The sequence below is a fragment of the Rhinolophus sinicus genome, chromosome 5 (genome assembly GCF_057876585.1).
Source record: "Rhinolophus sinicus isolate RSI-liver-muscle chromosome 5, RSI-T2T, whole genome shotgun sequence".
In the NCBI taxonomy this organism is placed as follows: Eukaryota; Metazoa; Chordata; class Mammalia; order Chiroptera; family Rhinolophidae; genus Rhinolophus; species Rhinolophus sinicus.
The window spans coordinates 89,758,948-89,784,627 of record NC_142505.1 but is presented as its reverse complement, the minus strand read 5'-3'; the positions used below and the strand labels follow the sequence as shown (position 1 = coordinate 89,784,627).

The window sequence follows — 25,680 nt, the reverse complement described above, 5'->3', positions numbered from 1 at the left end:
TCAAGAAGCTGTGGGTTTGCGTCTGGGCCCCACCGCTTCCTCCCTTGGAGCCCTGGGTCATCGCTTCTGTCATCTGTGCAAGGGGAGAATGGCAGTTGCTTGCGGGGCCTGGTGGAGTCATCGTGTGCTCCTTTCACCAACACATGTTCAGCCAAAGTGGAGAAATACAGATTGTTCTTACTACTTGGTCCTTAGAGACAAACCACCGATTTCATCTGGGGCTTAACTGAAGAAGTGATTGATTCCAACGCTGGAGGAAAAAACTGACTGGTTCGAGTTGGAGATAGGACATGATACTGTACTTTATGGGCTTTTAATGGCTTTTCAAGGTTAATTTTGAACATACTCCATTACTACCATCTTTGCTAACCTTAGAACCATGCTTTTCTCCATGTGGTTCCGAAAGAGGTGACTCTACTTTCAGTGAAAGCCCCTTGTAAATTAAACTCGAACATGCTGGTCAGTGTGAGGGTATTAGTATCATCATCATTTGTGACTCAGAGAAACTGAGTCTTTCTATTATGAAGAAGCAATGCGCCCCTCCCAGCCACTCCTAGGCCTCTACTTCTATGAGGAGGGACCGACTGCTCCCACCCCTCAATCCCACTCACTGCCCCTGTTGGTGTCCCATCCGTGCTGTTGTGACCTCTCTCCCCCATGTCCCATCCTGTCACTGTACGTCCAAATCTGATACAGTCTCTGCTCTGTGTTCCCTCCTCGTGTCCTGCCTGGAACCTCCTGGCCCCCAGGCCACTCCTCAGGTTTCTGCTGACAGCCAAGCCAAGAGGGCCTGTCCTCTCCCACACACTCTGTGCCTGACTTGGCGCCATCCAAGAGTGAGGCTGACACTTAGAGGAGAGGAGAAGAGAGGAGAGGAGAGGAGAGGAGAGGAGAGGAGAGGAGAGGAGAGGAGAGGAGAGGAGAGGAGAGGAGAGGAAAGACTGACTGCAGGCTGCTGACTTTGGAAGTCATAAGGTCTGACCCAGCTGGGGCAGATGCAGGGGCCATGAGCATTTACACGGGAAATGCCCAGGGAGCCTCACCTGCCATGTCTGTAGAGGCCCTGGATGGAAAGCACAGGATTGCAGGCTCCTGGCACTCAGATGCTTCTGGATCTTGGAGTCCGAAAGCCCAGAATTAGACCCAAGGACCCTCAGAGAAGAGCCAGTGCTTCTCCTGGCAGACCTATCCTGAAGGCATCTCAAACCCCTCCGTGCTCCCCCTTCAGTACAGCAAGGAGCGCAGCCTCCTGACCTCTCAGATGTAAGTGCATCCAGGAAGGATGAGCCTTTGAGGAGTAGTCAGTCTGGGTGCCTGGAGGTCTAGACAGGGGAGAGGTCCTGCACGCAGGGGTTCTAGCCTCAGCTAGTGACGAACTGAGAGACCTTGGGCAGATCACCGCCCATCTCTGGGCTCCAGTTTCTCATCTGTGCAATGCAAGTGTCAGTCTTGACCCGCAACCTTCTCTGACTGCGAGTCTTTAAGACTCCTGGCCTAGAGCTGAGAGAAGAAGACAATCTACGTTTGTCCTCTCTTTCTCTTCCTTTGCTTGGTTCCACAGCCAGTAATATAGGGGAAGCTACAAATCCCCCAAAAGCCAGAAGAGGCCGAATGGCAGGAATCAAAGACTCAAATTCTGGGCTCTGCTCTGTGTCTGGCTGTACCTCAGTTTCTCTAAGGGACTGAATTGATAGGCCAGTTACTAGATAGCTGTGAACACAAGCAGGATTTCCAAGGCCACTTGGAGGACTGCTTCCCACATCTGGCCCTGCTCTGAAATCTCCTGGAGTTATCGTTTCAAATGGAGATGCCCAGGCCCCATCCCAGACTGAGTTACCAAACTCCACGGAGGGGACTAGCTATGTGTGGTTTTGACAAGTTTCCCCAGTGACTATGCCATGCAACCAGAGAGTGGGATCCTTTCAGCAGAGATGCCTGTGGAGTCTAGGAGGAAAGATTAGGCCTCATCCTAAGACTGGATCGCCCTTTAGTCTTTTAAGAGCTTGGGTTCTGGAGGCTTTAGGCAACTGGCACGGAGACCCAGGGTTGGCTTCCCCCATCAGAGCTCGGTGTAGAAAGGACCCTGGTCCAAGGGAGCCTTTGCCTGGAGTTTGGTGGTTGGAGTGTAAGACCCAGGGAGCTGTGCACGAGGCCCCAGAACTTCAAGCTGAGAAAGGACTGGCCCTGCCAGGTCAGATGTTGCTGGTGCCCTGACTCTTCGCCCTGCAAAGGACCACAGAGGTTGACCCTGAGGCCCATCTTCCTTCCAAACCTCCCCTGTCCTTTGTTCCTCTGCTCCCTGCCGTTTTCACGCTGTGTCTTTTCCTGTCCCATCTCTTCTCCTTGTTTTTCCAGAAAAGAAAGTCCAGTTCCAGCGTTCAGTTAATGGTGAGTGTCTGCCGTCTCCCAAACGCCGGTAAATGCTGGGCCTTGAACCCTTGCTCCTGCCTCCCTCCTGCAGGCTGCACCGGGAACCGGGGGCGGGGAGAGGGTGCTCAGGGCGTGCTTGGTACGTGTGCCTTGTGTGACAACATGTGTGTTGTGTGTGCGTGTTGTTGGTGTGTTTCTGTTGACACCTCCAGCTCCATGGCCCAGATCTGACAGTAGACCTGAGAGCTCCTTTGGGTATGAAGCGTGTTTTGAACTCCATCACACATCTAGCCCTTGGTTTCTCGCTTCTCCCCGCCCTCATCTCAGGGCTTGGTTTGTGTCAGTTGCGGCGAAGGGTGGGGGGCTTGGTTAGGCCAAAGCGGTGGGCGCCGTAGAGCCCTTCTCGAGCAGGGCTACTCAGGCAATGCCGGTGGCAGAGGAGCCACCAGCCGCTGCCTCTGTCTAAAGGTTCCAGTGGTGACATGGTGGCCTACGTCCCTCTTCTTCTGATTGCATTGCTGTCTCCCTCAGCTGTGTGGTTTTTCTCCCCCTAAAAAGCCCAGCCTCTCTCATACTGGGCCTCCCTCTTTCTCTTTCTTCCTCTCCTGCCAGTGTGTGCATCCCTTCCCCATTCTGTGGCCACCATGTGCCGCTCTGCACCTCCACATTCCCTCTTTGCCCCCTCAAGCAGACAGGGCTCAGGAACCCCTTCCAGCCCTTCCAGAAAGGCCAGGGTTCTCCTTGCATCCATCCCTTCATTCACGCCCTCCCCTCTCCCACCCCCACCCCACCCCACCCCCACCACCAGCCGCCTGCTTAGCTGGGCCCTTCCCCTCCTTAGGCTTGGAAGTCTAACAGGGTTTTCAGGGCAGCATCTGGATGGCAGAACACATGAGGCTTACAGAAACCGGGCCGCAGCGTCAGGCAGCCGGGGCAGCCCCCACTGGACGCATCTCTTCCTGCTGGTCAGACAGGCCTCACCACCTCCCATGTTCTTTCTGGCAGGAATCTTCAGAGAGCACCAACACCACCATTGAAGACGAAGACACCAAAGGTAGGGGTAGTCCTGCCTTCAGCGTCTGGGTCCCCGGGCCTCCTGGCAGGCCCCCTGAAAGGGCCCCAGGGCCAACCATGTCTCCTGCTCCTCTGCAGAGAGCATTACTTTGGCTCCTTCCAGACTGGGAACAGTTTCCCCGTGTGGGATACTCAGCCCATTAGTGGTACACTGATGGACTTTTCTTATTGCAGAGGCGAAGCATTTACTTTACTACGTGTTAGAAAAAATAATTTAACATATTCAAGTCATAAATGTAGCACAGTGGTATACATTTTCCTTTGAAAGTGGTTTTGAATTTTTCTGAGTTGCTTTTTAAAACATGAAGTAATGATAATAAGGGAAGGAAAAGCACAAATGCAGAGAGGTCAGTTGAGTAGGGTATGAGAAACCCTGCCGAAGAGCAACCCAAACTGCAGACGCGACTGTGGCTAGTGGCTAACGGTCCTCAAAAGCCCTCCAATGGACGAGGGTGCAAATCCCTAGATAAGTGTACGCATATAGTAACAGAGGAACCAATGAGGGCAGTAATAGGAATAATGGCTGCCTTTTATGGGATGCTTGATGTGTGCTACACTGTAAGTGCTTTATATTGAGCTGAGCTTCGCTGACCCTAGGGGTCAGTGCTGTGATTAACTCCATTCTACAGCCCAGAAAACAGAGGACATGAGTCAGTTGGCCTCACGTCCCATACCTGGTAAAGGTGGAGTCAAGTTTTGAACCAGGCAGTGTGGCTCCAGGGCCTGGCTGGTAACCACCGCTCTGGAAAGTGTGTGTGGAGCGTGGAGGAGGGACGATGGAGTGCTGACTTCTGCTTAAGGGACATGAGTCAGTGATATCCTGCATCTGGCCCTCCTCGTCCCCCTCGAACAGGGGGATCAGGGAATGTAGCAGTTCTCACACTCAGGCGCGTGTCAGAGCTGCCCGGGAGTCTCTGAAATCTAGAAGAACACCAATGGAGAGATCACAGTGGTACCAGTGTAGACATTTTTCAGGAGTTCAATTTGCCTCTAAAAGAATACAATGGTGGGGAAAAGATCATTTTATTATGTAATAAATAGTTTTGCACAATTGCAATTTAGGCTTTAAGGCAGTTTTGACACACGAAACACCATGACTGCCTCTTGACTCTGCCAGGATACCCTGGAAGATGAGCCTCACCCTGTATGTGTCCCTCTCTGGTCATTCCCAGCTGGGGGAGGGTCACTATAACCATAACCTGGCCCTGGAACAAACCGGTTTCCTATGATGGCACTAGTAACAACCTTTAAAAATACACGATCTTGAAGAACACCCGATAGGGTTAAATCAGCATTCTGAGTCCCTCCAGTGTGATTTTCTAATTACATTCCTGGCCCTGCCCCTGTGAATTCTGGTTCTATAGGTCTGTGTTGGGCTGAGACATGCCTTTTCTAAGACATTCCCCATATTCGAGACTCACTGTCCCAATAGTAAGATTGGGATTTTTAAGGCGACTTGTTGTAGCCTCACAATCCTGGTCTCAGAGCAGGCAGGGACCATGGAGGGGAGCTGGTTCTGTGCTTCTTCACTGGGGTCCATTTGCTGGGTGACCTTGGACAACTTACTCAACCTCTCTGAGCCTCAGTTTCCTTAATAGTAAAGAGGTGATGATAATAGTGCCAACCTCAGAGGATTGTTGTGCAGATGAAATACGAGGCCGTGTATAAAGTGCTTATACAGTGCTTGGCACATGGTAATTGTTTAATAAATCTTTATTTTGTTTTCAACTAGAGCTTGTGCTTGACAGGAAGCCACATGACATTTTTGGAACATCAGTCTTACTCAAAGATTATTTTAAGGCAAATATTTATATATTAAACAGACAGAAATATTTGGAAGAGAATGCGACATTTGTATGCGCTATTAATGTAAAATGCGAGCTGCCAAAGACATTTTCCACCTGGGGTGATGGCTCTGGGCTACATCCCTGCGGCCCCACATTTACAATCATAATTCTCTGCCTTAGAGAGAACAGGATGGGAAAACTTGTGAAGTCTTGAATTTCAGTTCACCTAGGCCCCTTTTACGGAGGGAAACCTGAGGCCCAGTGAGGACATAGGACACATCCGGGTTATTAATGGCAGAACTGGGACCCGTTCCCTGCCTCAGTTTCCCCACGCGTAAAAGGCCGTATCTGATGTAAGAGACGCTGGCTCAGCCAGAAGCATTTCCCCATGTTTGGCAAAAAAGAGGAGGCCTATGCCTCCCTCAGCTTCTCCAGGCCCCAGAGAAAGTTTCCAGAAAACCATTTTCTGGTGTTAATTTGTTAAGTCTTCTTTCTAAGTGAGAATAGCAGCTGGTGGGGTGGATTCTGACCTAACATTAAAGTTAATTAGAAATGTCATCCTCCAGGGAACATTTTCCCCTGAACAAAGAAAGGGACATTAATATTTCAGAGCACCTCAGCCTTCACGCACAGGCCTCTCGCCCTCTGAGCATCCCTGGGCTCTGCAAGTCTTCCTCCCCACTCCCGTAGCTCTTCCCGGTCAGCTCCATGAAAAATTAATTTTCCCTCCAACCCAAAGAGCTGCCTCAGAATCTCAACAGCGACATTCTGGGAAATACCAGTCAGGAATGCTGATCCCATCTCAGCCTCAGCATTTTGGGTGCGCTCGAGAGCGTGCCTTAACCTCTCCGGGGCCTCAGCTTTCCTATCTGTAGGGGAGCACTCCTGGACTATTTGGGAGAACACCTGGAAAATGGGAAATGCCACAGGTTACTACTGAGCTGCCGCTGCATGAATCCCTCACACAGCAATGGGACTGTTGAGGGGCCCAGAACCAGAGTGCATTTCTCCAGATTTAAGGAGCACTAGACTCCCAGATCTTTTGTCCCAGAGAATGAAGCTAGGGAGGTTCCTGCCCACTAGGCTTCAAGTATTAGCATATTTTGTGTCCTGAGGGGCTGGAGGCACAGCCAAGATAGGCACTGTCTTGGGCTGTATTAATAGAGGTATAGTATCCAGAATGGGGTGGGGGTAGACAGTGCCAACCCAAACCTGATTTTCTATAATATCCAAGCCACACCCGGGATTGTGTGCTTATGCTCAGAGAAGCATCAAGATAGCTCAAAGACCCTTGGAGCGTAGATGGCCAGCTTGAGTCAGATCCTGCAAAACACATCCTGGAGTCCTTCAGCCCTGAGAAGAGAATTGTCAGGGAGAGGGCGTAGACTCTGGGGGGAGCAGGCAGAAAGGGACCAGAACTATAACCAGGGGTTTTCAGGGGGGCAGATTTCAACTTGAAAGAAGAATGAGGCCGGCACCAATGGTGAGAGCTGTCCAACGGTGTGGCAGGCTGCAAGCCCCAGTTTCAACCAAGACCAAACCGTCACATATTAGGCTGCTGGGAAGCACCCCTCGCTGAGCTTAGAAGTTGTCCTCAGGAGAACTTTCAATTCAGAGACTTGCAGATGATAAGAATCAGAGCTCTCATTTATGGAGTGCCAGGCACTGCTCTGAATGCTTTACATAATGCATCATTATTTGCATACAAGAATTGATATAAAAGGCTTGGAACAGTAGGTGGTTCTTAGGGAGGATCACATAGGTATTAGCTATTTCTATTGATATATTCTTAACTCACTTAATCCTCAGAACTACCCTACGAGGTAAGCACTATTAGTAGCTCCATTGTACATATGGGGAAACTGAGGCATGGGCAAGTCCCTTGCCCAAGGTCACACAGTTATTAAGTAGCAGAGCCAGGACCCAAATTCAGGGACAATGGCTATAGAATCCATGCCCTGGACCACTGTGCTGGCTTCTCTGAGATGGCAGTGAGAAGTAGCCCAAGGAGACAGGACATTAAACACAGGCTCATGGACTATCGCGCTAGGAGAATTCTTAAAGTGCAAGCAGAGGAGGTGAGGGAGGTGGCACAGGTCCTGTGGCCATCCATGAGCACATGGACTCACTCTGTGTCATCACTTTTGATTCCATGTGGGCGAGGCTAGAACGAGGTGTCTCCTGGCAGGGGTGGGTTTCTTCCCATGGTCGGTCTCCAGCTTCTGTGAAGAAGGGCAAAGTTGACTAGGAGCTCAGGCTTTTGGGCTCCTAGGGACAGAGGCTATCAGGTGACTTGGGCAATTCCAGACAACAGGACAAAGACAGCAGCCCTCAGACCCTGGTTTGGTGCCATCCACTCATTCATTCATTCATTCATTCATCCACTCATTCATTCATTCATTCATGCCGCCTCTCTCTCAGCCCCAGGCAAGGCCCCAGAGTGACCTGGCAGAGTGCACGGTCTAAGATGGACTCATTCCCAGCCCTGGTGATTCTTAGCAGAGCCAAGAAAGAAATAATTCGTCATTCACTGTGGTGATTGACACTGAAGATAATTGCTACGTTTGCTGAGCACCCACCGTGTCCCAGGAGCTCTGCTGGGCAGGGTCTGCTGCCCTGAGGGGCATGTGGTGCAGGTGAAAAGGTGATGGGCTTTGGAGCTACAAATGTTGGTTGGGCAGTTGGTCCACCGGTGCAGACTATTAAGCTTCCCTCACGTCCAATTTGCTCATCTGTGACATGGAAGCGATAATAACCACATGAAGTGCTGTGAGCCTTCAAGATTCCAGAGGCTGAGCACACAGCACAATGCCTGGCACACTGATTCATTCAATAACGAGTGCCTTTTGGGGCAGGCCTCTTCCGGCTCCAGGGGCCCAATGGGCCAAGGGCCATGCCCCACCCTCCATGGAGCTCATATTTGAGTTGGGGAATAGACAAGCATATGGGTCTAATATGTTAGAGAGCATGTTGGGGTGCCCGAGTCCTGTGGAAAAGGCCCTGGACTGGGAGCCAAACTCTGTACCCTATGTGTTCTCTGTCCTTGTGCAAGTCATAACCCTTTACCGGGCCTCCATTTCCCTAATAGTTTGATAAGGAAGTTGAGTCCCTGGTCTCCGGGGGTTCTGCCAGCCTGGATGTCCTGTGACTCTGTGTCCTCTGGGTCTGAGGTGAGCTCCCTGGTATGAGATGGCACAGGTAGTGATAAAGAAAGAGACAGGGACAGGGCCTCAGCCAAGTGTGGTCTCTCTTCCATGTTCCCAGACTGGGAAATGTCCATCTACCTCACTTGAGGCTTCTCCATAGGCCAATGAGCTGACCAGGTTTGGAGCTAAGCTTGAGCCTGGGGGAGGTCAGGAGGGCCTTCCCCTTGGGAAACCAAGTGACGCTTCTAGTAGGACTGGCCTGTTGGAAGCCAGGACACCTGGCTTCAAATTCCTTCATCACTGAAGCTCAGTCTCCTCGGGGGTCAGGTGGGGGAAACTGGCCCTGCCCACGTCTCAGAGTGTCTCTGAGGAGCAGATATGGCAACTATGTGGGAGGATGTAGGACATGGCACTTACATGTGTACCTACTGTGTGCCTGGCTTTGTTCCAAGTGCTTCGTGCACGTCATTTCATCCCACCCTGGGAGGGGGCACTATCATCTCATCTGACAGACTGTGAAACAACTTTGTGGTCCCCAGTTGCACAGCTTATAAGGACCTGGGCTGGAATTTAGATGAAGCCTGTCTGGTACTAAAAGCCTGGGTTCTTTCCGTATGTTTGGCACTGAATGAATGAGAGGTGATGGTGTCCCCATTTTCAGATGGGGAAACTGGGGCTCAGAATATCACACATCTCATAAGAAAAGTGACATCTGACAGTGTTCCTGAAAGATAGAAGTTTGTGGTGTTTCAGTGGTGGCAGGGGAGGCCAGGTCTCAGCAACTGGGATTCATTATGCCTAGAAAGTTCTGGAAAGCTCAGTGCCTGATTCCTATAGGCACCCAAATGGAGCAAAAAGCTCCTACAGACCTAAGGAATTGCAGCCCCAGTTTGGGGCATGGGGGGAGGCACTAGTTCATGGCTACTAGTGACAACGGCCATAGTTGACCTTGTTTTGGTTCAGGAGGTATTAGGGAAGCATATTTTGGAGTTAAGACTTGGTTTCAAATCACATGTAGTCAGAATGCCCACCATCCATTCTTCTGGAGACAAAGGCTGCCAGAAGCCTTTGGCTCTATCCTTTGTAGTTGAAGGAACTTTCATACCTTTTTTACCTGTCTGGGCCTTGGTTCCTTCCTCTGTAAAATGGGAGTAATGATACCTACCTGCAAGGACACTTTGAGGATAAATGAAACTATGTGAGGACCTCAGGTCCCAGTACAGGGACTGGCACATGACGAGGACTCAGGAAATGGTAGTTGGTGCTTCATTACTATCACGATTCTACTATTTCTGTGTCCTTTCCTGCCCTACAGTGCGGAAACAGGAAATTATAAAAGTGACAGAGCAGCTGATTGAAGCCATAAGCAATGGAGATTTTGAGTCCTACACGTGAGTCGGCTGGGCCCATCCTGCATGTCCTGCCTGGATTGTTGTTCGGGGGGTCTGTTGGCTAACTTTGGGGGTCCTCGTCTCTGACCCTCCGTCACTCACTCTGCATGTGCTGTGAATCAGAATGAACTCATATTTCTGCTTTACATTAAGACTTTATGCTTTTATTAAGCTTTCTGTTCACAAAACTTCTATATAGCTCAGTCCTGCTTCTCCCCCTGCTCCTCATATCTTATAACCCAGGAGGGACTCCAACAAGACTCCTTTGCTTCCCCAAAGAAAGAGGGGGTGGTTTCCACTGCATCATGGGCCTCCTCAGGAGATGAGCTGGGAAGGAGGGGAGGGAGGCAGGCCCCTCCTCAGTCTTACCACCTGGGCCTACGTCCTCACCCTGGACCTCCTCAGACCTCTGAGCTCAGCTGGGCAGGAGTGGGAAGGAATCCATAGGCTGTGTACCTCCAGTGAGCTGGGGGGCGGCAGGGGGGGAAAGGGAGCAAAAGGACCTCGAAACGGATGCTTAAATCCTCTGGGGAATAAGGCAGGTGCACAAAAATAACATAAAATGAAACAGGTGATATGAAACATCCCTACACACCTGGGCCAGTCCTGGGAAGAGTGGCTGCGTGCAAAGGCTGAGCTGGAGCTCCCCCTGGTGGTCACCCACACCCTTCCCGGTCTGGTCCAGAAGCAGACCCTCAGACTGCCCTCAGCGGGCTCCAGGGAGATAGAGGATTCTGGGCCTAGGCCTCAATTTCTCAGCCAGGGCTGACAAGGCCTGGGCCTGCAGACCCTACATATACTTTTTGGTGGACAAAACCTGCCAACTAAGACAGAATGACCTTTGCCTGTTGAGCTCAGGTGAGATGGGAACAACCTGCCTGGCACTGGCAACTTGGGCAGCCTGAACTTGGTTTCTTCTGTGCCTAGAGATGACATTAGTCTCCCAAAAGCTTGGCAGGCCACTGTGGGAGGGTTTCAGCTGCAGGGTGGCAAAGTCCCAGAAATCTACCAGTTATCTCTGAAGGAACAGGGACCTTGGAAGGTGCAGGTGTGAGACTGAGGCCGCATGTGTGTGTGTGTGTGCATGCACTTGTTCACATGTGCACGTTGTGACTGTGTGCACAGGGGGTGTGCACATGTGTGTCTGCACGTGTGCACTGGGTGTTGCATAGAAGCATGGAAATGTGCCATTAAGCGGGTTTTGCAGCCATCCCTAGAAAGAGTTCAGTGAGCCATGGGAGAGCCTGAGAATGGCCCGGGTAGGACACGGCCAGGGAAGGAGGAAAAGAGCGGTGGCTCCTGTGGACTCCAAGCCTCACAGTGCCATTTCTGGGGACCTCCCCATGATGTCACTTCCTCTGGCACCTATGGCCTACCCTAGGTTCTGACCCCTTGCCATGACCTCTGGGGCCTGGGGTGCCCTGAGTCTGGCCCTGTGTAACCCTGGAGAAGCCCCTTTGTCTCATGAGCCTTGGTTTCCTACATGTACAGTTGAGTTGGAGCAGATAGTCTCCAAGTCCCTTTGGAGGTAGTAACACCCAGACACCTCCTGGAGAGGGGTTTCCCCAGCGGGAGAGCTCAGTCTCCCTGATGCTCAGACCTCATACCCTCGGCCTGGGAGGATTCTGCCCCTGGAAGGGTCTTGAGCATCCCGTATGGTCTAAGCACAGCTCTCCAACCCCTGGCTAATCCACCTGGAGAATCTGAGGTCCTGAGGAGAGAAGCGACTTGTATGGGCTCAGTCACACTGACAGGACAGTCGGGGCAGAACAGGGACAGAGTACCCTGCCCTCACCATGATGTCCAGTTCAGAAAATGTTGGGCCTGACACCCTCCTCCAGGGTCTCCAGCTCCTCCCCACGTTGGGATCTTTGCTTGTCCTGGGACACTTCCTGTTTCTGGCTTCATCATTATTGTCATGGGGGTCCCTGTTGTGCCGCAGAAGATACTAGAGAACTGGGGGTGGGGGAGACAGATTTTCCCTTTCCTCACCTGGCTGTCAGGGTCTTTGGGAAGACAGACCTAGAAGGGAGCACTGTGCTGAAAAGACACAGCTGACGGCCTCCCAGGCCACGTCCTGCGCCTTCCTCCCAGGCATTGCTTTGTGAAATTCGATTTTCCTCATTTACAGAAGAGGAAACTGAAGCTCACAGTGAGGGCTGCTGTTAACAATAGGGCACCTTTGTTTAAAGTAGCAAAATGCACCTCCTCCAGGGACATAACTGCTTGGTGAGCAGAAGTCACTATAACATGAAGGAAAGGGTCCCCTACCTAGGAAGACAAATTAGGAAAAGACCGCTGTGGACCTGCTGCCCTGGGCGAGAGGTGAGGTGGGGATGGGATGCAATTTGGAGAGTAGCATCCAGGCTGAATTGTCCCCACTGGCACCTAGTGCAGTGTACAACTCTGCACGCCATATGGTGCTCTTGCTTGGAGAGGTTAAGCCACCTGCTGGGTAAATGGCAGAGCCAGGACCTGAGCCCAGGCTTCCCAGTTCTAAATGGCACCCACCAGTCAGCGATGCCCCACACTGCACAGTTTGCAAGGCCTTGACCATCCACCAACCTCACTGATCCTATGAGGTGGGTGCAATCACTTTGATTTCACAGGCTCGGCCTCCTCAGGTCCAGGCCCCTGAATGAGATGGTGGCTGCGAGATGCCACTCCAGCCCCTCTTTCCTTTGACTTCCTCCCCCCAGGAAGATGTGTGACCCCGGGATGACGGCCTTTGAACCTGAGGCTCTGGGGAACCTGGTCGAGGGCCTGGACTTCCATCGATTCTATTTTGAAAACCGTGAGCAATTCCTTCTGTCTGGGGTGCCTGTTGTCTGCTCTCGTTCTGTGTCCTGCCAGATGGCACAGCAGGGTGACGGGCAGGGCCCTGGGGCAGCTCAGGAGCCAGCGAAGAGCAAGATCCTGCATGGACAGGGCTTGGTTCCATCCAGGTTCCCTCTCCTAATGCTCGCCTGTCTGACTGCCAGCTGTCCCCTGGTGACTGAGGATGGGGACCTGGGATAAGCATGATGAGCCCCTTCAGCCCTCTCTTGCCCGTGACCCAGGCAGGGTTATTCTGATTTTATAGATGAAGGAGCCTTCCCAGCAGGGCACACACCCAAGTTACACTGATCTTGACACCTGGGACCACCCCAGCTGCCCAGCTGGTGGGTTGTTGTGCAAGTGCCCTCTGTTGGCGGGCAGTCTGGGGAAGTGGAGAGGCCCCGAGCTCACATTGCTGTGCCTTGCCTGTTTGTCTAGGTCTCTGTCTGCATGTCTGTCCTTTCTGGGCCTCTCCTCTGCAGGAGAGACCCGGCAGCTTTGCAACCAGGGACTGTCAGGGGCTGAGACGAGGCGTGACCGAGGGCGCTTCTGCCTGTGTCCATGACTCACCTGGGCCAGGGGTCAGACAGGGATGAACCAAAGCACACACACAGCTTAGGATCATCAGCTCAGGACCCAAAGGTGGCATAGCCAGGGCCCCCCAAAGGGAAGGCATGTGCCACTGAAGTCACACTAAATGATTTCCGAAGCATGTGCGCACTGCTCAAAACCACATGGGTTCGCACAGTGAGAAAGTTGGTCTCTTTCTAAATTCACTTTCAATATGTCCGGTTCCATCAAGGGGAAAGGCTCAGTCGGGTGCTAGTCTGTCTTGAACACTTCTTAGCACTTTCTAATTGACTCTTCATCAAACACAGGGCAGTCTCAGGCTCAGCTCCCTTGCAGGCAAGACTATGGAGCTAAGATCACATACGTTTATTTCGTTTTTACTGGACTTACTATTAAAATGTTATCCTGTGATACTGGTTGTGCATTAATGATTGTGCTAGAAAGCTCTTTTTAAATAAATTTATATCCATTAATAAAGTGAATCGATTTAAGGAAATATGTCAATGAATGAAGTAAGTACAGGCGGCATTTGTAGATGGCTAAAATAAAGGTGGTATTTAGGTGACTGAAGTAGGATCTAGTCCAATTTTTCATCACACAGAAAGGGAAACTGAGGCCCAGAGAAGACAAGTGATTTGCCCAAAGAACACCAGAAAGTTGGTGGCAGACCCCAGTCCTGAGTCACTCAGCGCCCTTCCCTTTCCCATGCTCCCCCCCTCATCTGCCCATTAGTAGCCCCCAGCTGGACACTGCTCGCCTGCCTGTACCCAATCTGACTGAATCTTATAGAGTACAGGGGCTCAAGAGCACCCCCAAAAAGCTGGGAAGAAGGAAGTTGCATTTTTTCCTTGATAAATCAAACTCTTGCTTCTCCAAGGCTAGCAATGGAGGTTGAATTCTCATGTGAAGAGAAGTGACTGGAACCCAACGGCCCCCATCACCCTAGAGCTCCCTGTCTGGTCACTGTGCCATCTTTCTACTGGTCTGTCCTCTGGGGGCGCTGGTTCCCTAGTGTGTCTTCACAGAGCAGAGACTGGGCTGAGCTGGCGCTAAAGGCTCAGGGATGGCAAATTGGAAAAGAACAGAGAGAAGGCCGTGCTAGCCCTTAGCCTGCCTCCAGGCAGCACGGCCCCCTGGACTCAAGGCAAGAACATCTCGTCACATCAAAGGACCCCCAAGAGTAAGACTCAGAGTAACTGCCGCTCTGAGCCAAGTCCCACCCTCTTGCCTGCTTCTTTCTGTCAGAGGACCTGGCCCTTTCTCCCATGCCATCCACGAAGGTGGATGTTGGAAGCCTACAGTCTGTTCGAGAGACACCACCTTAGGATAGTTTTTTCTTTACAAATGCCCCTCAGGACCCCAGCTGTCACCAACAACAGGGAGGCTCGGTGCCCTCAATAATGCTAAACTCTGTCCCTTCTGGGATTGCGGTAGATCGTCCTAATTGAGTCCCATTAGAAGAATGACTTCTTTTAGGCTCTACTGCATTTCTTTCAGAAACTGGCCCAGCTTGGGACAAGTCAGATTGCCTCTCTGGATCTCAGTTTCCAGATCTGCTAAATGGATGTGTTAAATTAGACGATCTTGAGTGCCTCTAGCTCCAGACGCTGTCAAGGATGCTTACTGAGGCCTCCTTGCATTTTGTAGGAGGCCCACTGGGTGACCTCAGACCCCTGAGGTAACTCCCAAGCCTATACCACAAAAGCTCGATCTTCTCTCTGAGAGCCCGGAATTGTAAAAGTCCGTTAGTCTACATATCTAAGACTGAGTGATTTTGAGTCCTTTATCCAAAGGCTGGGTGGAGTGTGATTATGATATTAGCGGGTGGATACTGTTGGAAGCTTTCTGTAGTCCTGGGGGAAAAAAGACATTTTAGATTTTTTTCAGGAAATCAGTGTTTCCCTAACCTGGCTGAGCATCAGAATCAGAGGGTGGAGCAGGGGCGGGGATTTTTAATACAGATTCTTGAATTGGCATCTCTAAGGATGGAATGGACTGACTGTGGTGTTTGGACCTACGTTTGTAGGGAATGCATAAGGGTTGCTCTGGAGCACAAGATTCTGCTGACCCCTGTCCAGCCCCTTCCTGGCTCATCGTCTTTCTGTGCTTTGGTTTTCCATCTTGCTGAAAACTTAGAAGTTCCTAGAACCAAAATCATTAATACTACTACTACTACTACTACTAACAATAATGGTGTGTCTAATATTTCACATAGAGAGCTGATTTCAGGTACTTTTGTCAGTTCTGTCAAGATTACTAGAGCTGTGCATCTCTCCCTAACTTTGGAAAGCGCCGTGACCTCACCCCAGGACCACCAGTGCCATCCTTACAATTCCGACATTCTAAGATTCTACTATTTTAATATTTCCCAAGTTGGCATAATTCTACATGTTGAGAATAGAGAATGCAAGTGGGGGGCCCCCCAGGCCATATGTGCACTGCACATATGTTTCATGTGGACTGCATGTTGTTTTAAATTTAAATTAGATGCCAATAATGAAGAATGAGGCATTTCTACATACCATGTTTCCCCAAAGATAAGACCTAGCCGGATAATCAGCTCTAATGCCTCTTTTGGAGCAAAAGTTAATATAAGACGTGGTCTTATTTTACTATAATACAAGACTGGGTCTTTATAATATAACATAATGTAATGTAATGTAATGTAATATAATATAATTAATATAATATAATATAATATAATATAATATAATATAATATAATGTTTGCTCCAAAAGACACATTAGAGCTGATTGTCTGGCTAGGTCTTATTTTTGGGGAAACACGGTAGAAATCCAGGTTTCTAGATTCTTTTGAAAAAATCAGAAGGTGTGACAGCATGTGTCCCACTAACTCACATAGCAACCACCAGGGAAGCTGTGTACAGGATGCCCTCTGGAGACAGGACACAGTGTGCTATTTACCACAGTCTCCACCACTCCCTATTGCCTCCCCGACCCAGAGGAAAAGGGCCAGTTGCCATTTACCATCTTATACCCAGCTCAGCCCCTCATTTATGTTCTTGCCTGGCCTCTATAGGGATCTGGGTTTGCGATTCTGGTCTAAAGTCATCTGATTCTATAATCATCTTAGTCTTATATTTCCGTGTGTCTGTGACACTGTGATTCTAAAATTCCATTCCCCTATGCTTGAAGAATTTGGCGTGTCTGAAATCCATCGTATCTAAGCTGGGATATGATCTAGTCATCTAGAAGTTCTGCCTTGACTCCCAGGTAACCAAACCATGTTACAGAGACATGGAAATGAGGCAGGCAGAGGGGTCTCTACTGGGAGGGTCGCTGGGAGTTGGGGAAGTGAGGTGGGAGGCCCCCCATTTGCATCTCCACGGCCCCCTCCCGTCCCCACTTGCAGTGTGGTCCCGGAACAGCAAACCCGTGCACACCACCATTCTGAACCCCCACATCCACCTGATGGGTGACGAGTCAGCCTGCATCGCCTACATCCGCATCACACAGTACCTGGACGCCGGCGGCATCCCCCGCACCGCCCAGTCAGAGGAGACCCGTGTCTGGCACCGCCGGGATGGCAAATGGCAGATCGTCCACTTTCACAGATCTGGGGCGCCCTCCGTCCTGCCCCAGTAAGAGCCTCTCCTTCCTGCCATCTGTCATTAGGACAATCTCAAGGAATGGGGTGGTGTTGGTCTGGAAGGGGGACACATTGGGGAACCTGGCTGCTGGAAGGGCATAGTGTTGGGGCTTGGCGGGTCCCACAGGCAACAATTTGAACTCCATCTAAGGAGGTGGGGTGGGGTGGTTGCCCAAGGAAACCAGGGTGCTCTCAAAAGCACCCCCATTACCCACCACACATACTGTGTCTTACAGTTGAAGGTCCAGGCTGGGGGCACTCTTCCGCGGAGATCTCCTCTTCATCCGTGGAATGTGGCTGCTGGTTCTCCCACTTGGATTTTGCTGGAATTCCCCCAATCAGTCACCCCACTACCACCACCACTATCACCTCCATACCTGCATCAAGAAAGCCTGCTTGTTCACAAAAGTCATCATGTCTTCAGAGCAAATGACCACATCTCCCCGGCTCTGCTACCTGTCCCTCTCTGTCCTCTGCCAGGGCAGGGCTTCCTCAGCCCTGGGCGCTGGCCCGAGGACCCCCCAGATGGCTGTCATTGGCCTGGCTTGCCTTGGCTGGAGGCCAGAACGTCCAGCTATGTGTTCACCAGGGGTTGGGGAGAAGAAGGGGCAGAGTCGGAAGGGAATGTGGCATCGCCCAACACTCTCCCTGATCTCGCCTCTTCTGGGGGTCCCCCTAGGAAGGGAAGATGAACCCCCAACCCCCTGAGCCAACCTCTGCTGCAGGAGAGAGAGCGAGAGGAGCAGACGCCAGGAGTCTCCTGCCTCAGACTGCCTCCCTAACTCTCCTCCTGTCCTGTCCTGCTCTCCAGGTCTCTGCCTGACCCTTCTCCCTCAGTGTGGGGAGCGAGAGCCTCTCAGGGTGCCCCCACTCTTTTCCTCCTTCCTTCTCTGATGTTTACCTCTAACACTAACCACTCATTCCACCCTTCCATCAGGCCCGGAGAATTCCAGCTTCGTCATATCTGAGGGAGAGAATCTGATTGCTTTTGGGGGGCAAAAGAAAGCAACGTTTAGGTATCACTTCTACTTGGACCGCATGCCTTTTTATAGCCAAACTTCTGTGTGTTTCGTAAATGGATTTTGCGTTAATGGATATTTATGTAATAACTAGACCTCTCAATTATTGTGAAGAGGGTTGGGTTGGGGAAAAAAGGTGGGAAGAGGGGTGAAGGGTAGTTTTTCTCTGTTCTAGGTCTTTTTTTTTTTTTTTTAATGCCATCTCTGAGATGAACTTAGTCACCTGTGGTTACCCAGGGCTGAGGTGGACTCAGTCCCAGCAGGAAGGTCCTCTGCCATTTTGGTCCCAAGGTTCCTTTCAGGACTGAATCAGATGTTAGTGCTGATAAGAAGCAGTAAATTGGGGCAGAGGTAGGGGGAGGTTGTCAGGATGGAAATATTGGACTTTCTTTGTTTGCCTCCCCAACCAGTGTCCTTATCACCACGTTTCCCAGAATCTCACCCCATCTGTGTGCCACCCCCAGCAACCACCACCCATCTCTGGGGGTGGTTCATGAGCATGTGTCTTCATCGCCCACACCCTCGGTGTCTGCTGGTCCAAGCAGAGCCCTGGAATATGTACTCTTCACGCCTCGTCCTGCAGCCGTGGGTCAGCATCGCTGTGTCCCTCTTTCTTTTCCTTTTTCTGGCCCTCTTCCCTGGGATTGACTGATGTGGAATGCCTTGGCACGTCCACTAGGATCTACTGTCTGCACTGTTTTCTTTGCATGACTTTATATGCAGTAAGTATGTTGAAAAAAAAAAAAGAAATGAAGAAAAAACACTCAGCAAAACCAATCTACATATTTTGGACAAAAAAAAATAGAGGTTGTATTCTCAGTGTCCGACTCGGAATTATGTTGCTGCCTCTCTGTGCTTTTGGCCTCTGTGTGGCCGTGTTTTGCCAGCATGAGATACTGTCCCCTCTGGAGGATTTTAGGGGAGGAAGAGCCACATCCCCAGGAATTTGGAGGAGGCACTGATTCCCCTGAACCCTCTCTGGGGAGTCCTGGATGGTGGGTGGAGCAGGACTGATGCAGGTGTTTGATCCAGACCTTTCTGAGTTTTCCCCCATTGTGAGCTGTCTGCTGGGCTCTTTCTCAACCGCTCCTGCCTCGGGGACAAGTGAGGCAGGGAGACTGTGTCTACAGGCCAAGTAAGAGGCTGCCCCGGCCTCCTGGTCTCCAAACTGGTCGATCACTGGCCTCTATCCTTGGCAGAGCCCCTGCTGCCGAGGCCCAGGGGTAAACTTCCCAGTAAGGCCCAGTGATCCCAGCGTGCCAGCAGTGAAGCCACCTGCCTCCCTTGTGAGCTGCCAGCTCCCACAGCTGCCCCAAAAGCCAAAGGTGAGGGTGTGGCTTTTAAGGGGATGCTGCAATTACCAAGGCCAAGTCTAGTCACTTTTTCAGCCTTGGTTTCCCCATCAGTTAAAGGGGTTAAATATTCCTGCCCAGCCTATGTTGCAGGGCTGATGGGGGATCACATGGGATGGTGAAGTGAAGCCCAATACGCCGGTGAGAACTGACAGGGTTAGTCACTGGCTAGTCTTCTGTTCCATTCTGGGCTTGACCAGTCCCCTTTGCTACCCTGTCTGCCCCTCATTCCCCTCTTTGGTGCCTGTCAACTGCTTATCAGCAGTGCACTGTGGAGGCAAGAGCCATGGTTTGGGGGTTATTAGGATTCCCAGGCAAGTCCTTTCCCCACACTGGCCCTCAGTTTCCCACCAGAGGAAACTGAGCTGGAGGATACCAACATCCTGCCTTTCATTTGCTGACACACCCCCTGCCCACTGTGTCCCTCTCTAAGTGCCAAGGAAGTAGAAGCAGGGCTCTACCCCAGGGTGCGATAGCCCCACTGCCAAGGCCACGCCTATGGGTGGGCAGCCAGCCGATGTGGACCACAGGGCAGCAATGTGATCCTAAGACAGCAGGCAGGGGAGACTGGCAGACAAAGCGGCTCAAAGCCCACCCCCACCAGACAGTCTAAGTCTGTGCTCCTTCAAAACATCCTGTAGATGCAAAAAACTCCAGACCTAAGACAAGACCTGGGCTTCAGCATGCAAACACGTTTACAGGAAAGTATTCTTCTGGGTTCATGCCCACTGGGGCACTACCCCTGACCATGGCCTCCTGTCTCCCTTCAAGAGGAGACACTCTAGGGGGATGTGTTTGCCAGACTCCCCATGCTGGTTTCTTTGTTACTATTTGTTTGGGGTTTTGTTTCAGTTTTTTCTTTCTTTTCTTTTTTAAAAATATGTGGCTGTGAAATTGAATGACCACTGCTCAAACTTTCTGCTATTGGGGGGGAGGAGGGTAAAATAGGGGTGTCTGTTTTATTCTTGGTGTTTTCAGTGCAATAAATAGCTACAAACTTCTGTGCACTTGCTGTCTCCCTGTCTTGGTCAAGCACACACTGGGAGGTTTTTGTTTGTTTCCTGTTCTAGATCTCCCCAGCTGAAAACTAAAAATCCAGGTCTTCATTCTGATTGGATCAATTTGGTCACATGGTCAAGGCTGAGCCAATCACTGTGAGACTATGTCTGGCTTTCTCTCAGGCACATGAGGGGCCCTTAACAAGAGCAAAGGGGATACCACAAATAGCCAACAACAAAGTTTCCCTCCTGGGGCAAGGCTCTTCTCCTCCAGGCCTCAGAGTCCTTGTATAGTGTGAAGATTGTTCTAGAAGAAGTCCTTCCCCACCCATTCTCTTCCTTCATCCCAACCTCACAGACAAGCCCCAGGCCTCAGAACCCCTGTAGACTGCTTTGAGATTGAGGTAAGGAGAGGAAGGTTCTTTCTACCCGCAAACTATCTGTAGATTAAGTGTGTGTGCCAGGAGAGAAGAATGGCGTGAGAGGTTCCACTGGATCATTAGAGGCCACATTAGAGGCCAGCCCAAACTGCTCTGGCCGAGCCAGGGTGGTGATGCGGAGAATTTGGCCCTTCTCAGACCACGACAGGGTGACCAACCATCCTGGTTGGCTGGCACAGGACTTTCAATGCTAAACTTGGAATAGTCCTAGGCAAACCAGATGAGCTGGTGGCCCTAAGCCATGCCCCCTAAGACACCTGGATTCCACAGGGCCAGAGGATGTGCCTTCTGGAGCTCACAAGCCCCTGTAGAACATGCTCCTGGCATCCCAGGGCTCCAGAATTCCTGCACCAGCCATTTTCGGGGTCCCTCCTCGCTGCCGCTGTGCAGAGTGACCAGGGGGGCATGTCTAAGAGGCATGTGCTCTTGCACACACGTGAGGACCTTTGCAGTGAGAGCAGAGGCCAAGGCTGAAAAGGACAAGGGGGCGGGTTGCAGAGGGACCTGGGTGCTTCCATTTGCACTCTTGCCCTGGAGCTTAGTGCCAGAACTCCCAGCTCCACTTTTCTGTGCCATGGATTTCCTGCCTGAACACTAAAAGGGCTTGAGGCTTTGGCTGCTATTGCAGATACTTGCCAGCAGGTGGCAGCACAGGAGCAGGTTACAGATCTCAAGAGGTTTAACTCTCAAACAGTACCAATTCCACTTAAAATACTATTATTGTCTCATGGAGCATGACCCTTTGTCATGCGGGATGACATGCAGGGTCTCTGCTCCCGCTCCCCACATATAAACGCAGGATATGGTGAGGCCAAAAAGGAACACCCACGGAGCCATAGATAAGGGAGTCATACCACTATAGTCTCACTGGCGGCTGGGTTGGAGACACAGGAGGCAGGAGCCACATGATCCGCAACCAACCTCACTTGCTAGCTGCAATCCGCCTCTCTGCAATCCGTAATCCACACTGTGCCACGCCACCCCACACCAGGACGCCACACCACCACGCAACACACTTTGCTAGCTTAGCCACGGCAGTTATATCAGTGGCTAATGGCTAACCGGTAACAGCTGATGGCCAACTAGTCACAGCTGATGACCATCTACTACCTGAGCCAGCACTTTTCTATGTGAGGCCGAGAGCCTGGAAACTGCTCTCTGGGGCTCTGTCCCCACACCCTTTATAGTTCACAAATCTTTCATCACACCTCTTGTCCCAGTTCTATTCTGAAAGTGAAGATGAGACTCAGAGGCAAAGAGGCTTCTTGCAAGACAGCCAGGGCTTGAGTGCAGACCTCTGTTCCCCTTCCAGGGCCTCCTGTGCCCTGGTCTGTTTCTCTGTCTCTGGACCGCCAGCAATAGTGACACTGGGATTCTTAGGAACCCTTGTATCTTTGACTCTCTGTCCCTTCCAACTATTGACTCATGACTCAGTTGTGTACACCCATAAGTCTCCATCTCACTGCCAATTTACTTCAAATCCTGCTGCAGAGAGCTCGTTCCCCCTCATTCTCTTGCTCAGCTCAACACCTCCTGAACCTCGGGACACAGCTCTGTATCCTGTGTGTGAAGCCTCTCCCTCCCTCCCACTACACACTGGGTTCAGTCCTTCTATGGGCTTCCACAACCCCTCTGTCCACCTCACATAGCCCTCTGGTTTGAAGTCATCTAAGCAAGCATCTACAAACCTATGTGCTTCTTGAAGGCGGGACAGCATTTTGTCCATGCTCAGGCCACACGCAGCAGGTGTCATCACTCTTTTTTTCCTTCTAAAGATTTTTATTGGGGAAGGGGAACAGGACTTTATTGGGGAACAATGTGTACTTCCAGGACTTTTTCCAAATCAAGTTGTCATGCGGGAGACCCTGCTCGCTGCGCCATTTGTCGTGCGGGGCGGCCTGCCGGGTCTCTGCTCCCACTCCCCACATAAGAACGCAGGACATGGTGAGGCCAAAAAGGAACACCCACGGAGCCATAGGTAGGGGAGTCATACCACTGTATTCTCGCTGGTGGCTGGGTTGGGGAAACAGGAAACAGGAGCCACACAAAAATTCTCAACCCTCACTGCTCTGCTTGCTAGCTCAGCCACCATCTTCCTGCTAGCCTCCATGTTTTTCCTCTGCTAGCCTAGCCACAGCAGTTATATTAGTGGCCAATGGCTCACTGGTTACAGCTGACGGCCAACTAGCCACAGCTGATGGCCATGCAATCACAGTTGATGGCCATTTACTACTTGAGCCAGCACCTGTCTGTGTGAGGCCAAGAGCCTGGAAACTACTTTCTGGGGCTCCGCCCCCACACAAGTTGTTGTCCTTTCAATCTTAGTTGAAGGGGGTGCAGCCCACCATCCCTTGAGGGAGTCAAAGAGTCAAACCGGCAACCTTGTGCTTGAGAGCCTGCACTCCAACCAACTGAGCCATCTGGCACTGGCCCATGTGGGAATCGACCTGGCAGCATTCGGCATTAGGAGCACGGAGTTCCGACCACATGAGCCACTGGGCCGGCCCAGGTGTCATCACTGTTGAATGGAGTCGACCCCTGGCAGATGTGTGCTTCTGGAATGAAGGAGGAGTGGATGCTGTGGCGGCTTGAGCATTACACCCACCTCTGCAATAACCGTGGCGTGCCCTACCTCCTTCAAGTGTGCTCTCATCTCTCAACTAGGTACTACTTTTCTCTTCATTCCATAAACGAGGAGCCTGTAATGCAAAGAGTAAAGGAACCGGCCCATGGTGGCCCAGTGCATGATGGAAGGTGAGATTCAGAATCTTAGCTACTCCAAACACTTTCCAGGACATGCTGCAGCTGGCTGAGTTCCAAGGAGGCCCAGAGATGAGCAAGACCTGTCTCCTGTCCCCAGGAACCCCAGAGAGTGACAGCCATGCACAGAATCAGAACTCAGGGCAGGCTCAGATGTGGGCTGGACCTGGAAGTCCAAAGAGTGCAGAAGCCAGGAGAAGTATCAGCAGCTTGGGATTCTGGGGAGGGTTTGTGCAGATGCTCAACCAGTTGAGATGTGAGGAGAGAGTGAAGGCAAAGGCTGACAGCTCAGAACAGTGGGTCAGGAAGGGGTCGGGGAGAAGGGGCTGGGGAGGAGGCTGAGGGGGACCAAAAGTGTCAGAGGGCTAAGTGTGCCTAAATATACTGAGGTGTGGGCATGCCTTTTCAGGGCGAGAGTGGGTTTGCAGCAATGGAGATAGACTTCCCCAGACCAGAGCTGAAGTAACTCTTTTAGGAAACATCCCCCAACAGATGATGGGAGTGGTTGCACGAGGCAAGGCTGGGCAGGTCCTGTCCTATGGGAATGGCCTCCTCTCCTTGTCCTTCCTCCCAGAAGAGTCCCACCTTCCCTTCTCCACCTGGCTTGCCAAGGTCTAAGAGGCCACTTCCCTCTGGGCAGCCTGGCCCTGCCATCCCTTCCTGGGCCCTGGGCCACAGCTGGGTGTGCATGGAGCTATCTAGAGGTGGACTAGTCCTTCCCCCAAGAAAAAGGGGGGATTATCGTCATTCTTCTCCCACCCCATGTGACCCTGGGTAAGTTACTTTCCCTCTCTGGACCTCAGTTTCCTCATTATTACCACAGTGAGGTTGAACCTATGATGCCCAAATATGGGAACTGGGCTGGCTGCCGCAGTCGCCCAGGGAGTTTGCTAAAAATACAGATGTTTCAGGTCCCACCCTCAGAGAATAGGATACATCAGAGTGGGGCAGGGCTCCAGGCAGCTGTAGTGTTAGTAAGCACCCAGTTTAGAAATCCTGCATCAAGCACCCCTTTCCCTAGTTCCCACAGTCACACTGGGAGCTGGAAGAGCCAGTTATCAGTAAACCCCACCCCAGCCTTCCAGCTTCCCCATCCCACTTTCCTGACTCAGCTAGGTCAATATTGACCATCGGCCCCTCCCCTGCCTCTGACTCCCAAGCCACCCCAAACCCTGCAGTTGAGAGCGTACCCTTGGGTCAACAGAGTCAAGGTCAAAGCAAGGTTTGGGGCCCAGAGGGTTTTATTGCTGTACCACTCCCACCCTGCATCCCCTACCTGCTAGGTTTGGCAGGGTATCCAGGTTCACTGGAAAACCACAGGGCTCCTAATCATTAACTCCATCCTGCAAGAGGAGTGAATCCCTGAACCCAGTTTCAAAGACAGGGAATCTGCTGCCCCCTGCCCCTCTCCATGGCATGATCTCTAGCGGAAGGCTGCGCTGAGCAGGCGGATGCACAGAGCTCCCTTTTGCCGGCGACTGTCCCCCGAAGCACTTCTGTGGGACACACTGTTTCTGTTCAACCCATTCATCTTACAGACGGACACACTGAGGCCCAGCCTCCAACGCAGCTTGCCATGGAACTGGACGGTGCCTACAAGCCCCGGGCCTCCATCTAGGCCAGTTTCTGGCTCCGAGCACACCACCCCCGCCCTTCTTCTCCCTGGGCGGTTGGACGCAGAAGCTGGGCCTCAGTTTCTTTATCTGTACAAGGGACAGTAGGCTCATGAGAGCTATCCCACTTGGAGGGTTTCTACATGCCATGTTTTTCTAAGCACTTTGATGTCCAAGTCGGCCTTGGCGCTGCAATTCTTGAAGGGATGCAGCTCGTAGATGCTGTGGACTTCAGTGGGAAAAAGCTTTCTTTCCCCCAAATAAGAAGTGATCCTGGAGGCGGCCGGATGGCTCAGGTGGTTAGAGCACGAGCTCTGAAACAACAGGGTTGCCGGTTCAATTCCCATATGGGAAGGTGGGCTGCGCTCCCTGCTACCAAAGATTGAAAACAGCAACTGGACTTGGAGCTGAGCTGCGCCCTCCACAACTAGATGGAAGGACAATGACTGATAGGTCCTGGAGAGACACACTGTTCCCTAATATTCCCCAATAAAAATTAAAAAAAAAAAAAGTGATCCTGGATGGGGGTTCTGGGAAGAGGCCTCTATGTAGCTAGAGGGGGCCAGCTGCTGCTCTGTCCTGGGGAAGAAGGTTAGGCTACAGGAAGTCAGGAAGTCAGGTGGAGACGAGCAAGGGGGTGCTGGCCAAGGATCCGAGGGAGGGTGAGCGGGCGGCCCTGGACGCCCTTCCAGGACAGGACCAGCGCCAGCGAGGCCTTAGCCCCAAAGGGAGTG

At 51.6% G+C, this 25,680-nt stretch overlaps 1 protein-coding gene across 6 annotated transcripts in view; it reads left to right on the top strand.

Moving 5' to 3' along the window:
• Positions 1-20,142, top strand: part of CAMK2A (calcium/calmodulin dependent protein kinase II alpha) — a 61,475-nt gene extending 41,333 nt beyond the window's left edge. The window contains exons 14-19 of one of the 6 annotated variants that reach the window (XM_019734369.3): positions 2,356-2,388; positions 3,376-3,424; positions 9,693-9,768; positions 12,468-12,562; positions 16,528-16,756; positions 17,001-20,142. In XM_019734369.3, the coding sequence (XP_019589928.1) occupies positions 2,356-2,388; positions 3,376-3,424; positions 9,693-9,768; positions 12,468-12,562; positions 16,528-16,756; positions 17,001-17,004 (486 nt within the window). In that variant the 3' untranslated portion in view covers positions 17,005-20,142. Of the gene's footprint in view, positions 1-2,355; positions 2,389-3,375; positions 3,425-9,692; positions 9,769-12,467; positions 12,563-16,527; positions 16,761-17,000 lie in introns of those variants that run through there. The other 5 variants (XM_019734370.3, XM_088798705.1, XM_019734371.3 and 2 more) reach the window with 5 other exon arrangements.
• Positions 20,143-25,680: the final 5,538 nt, after the last annotated feature.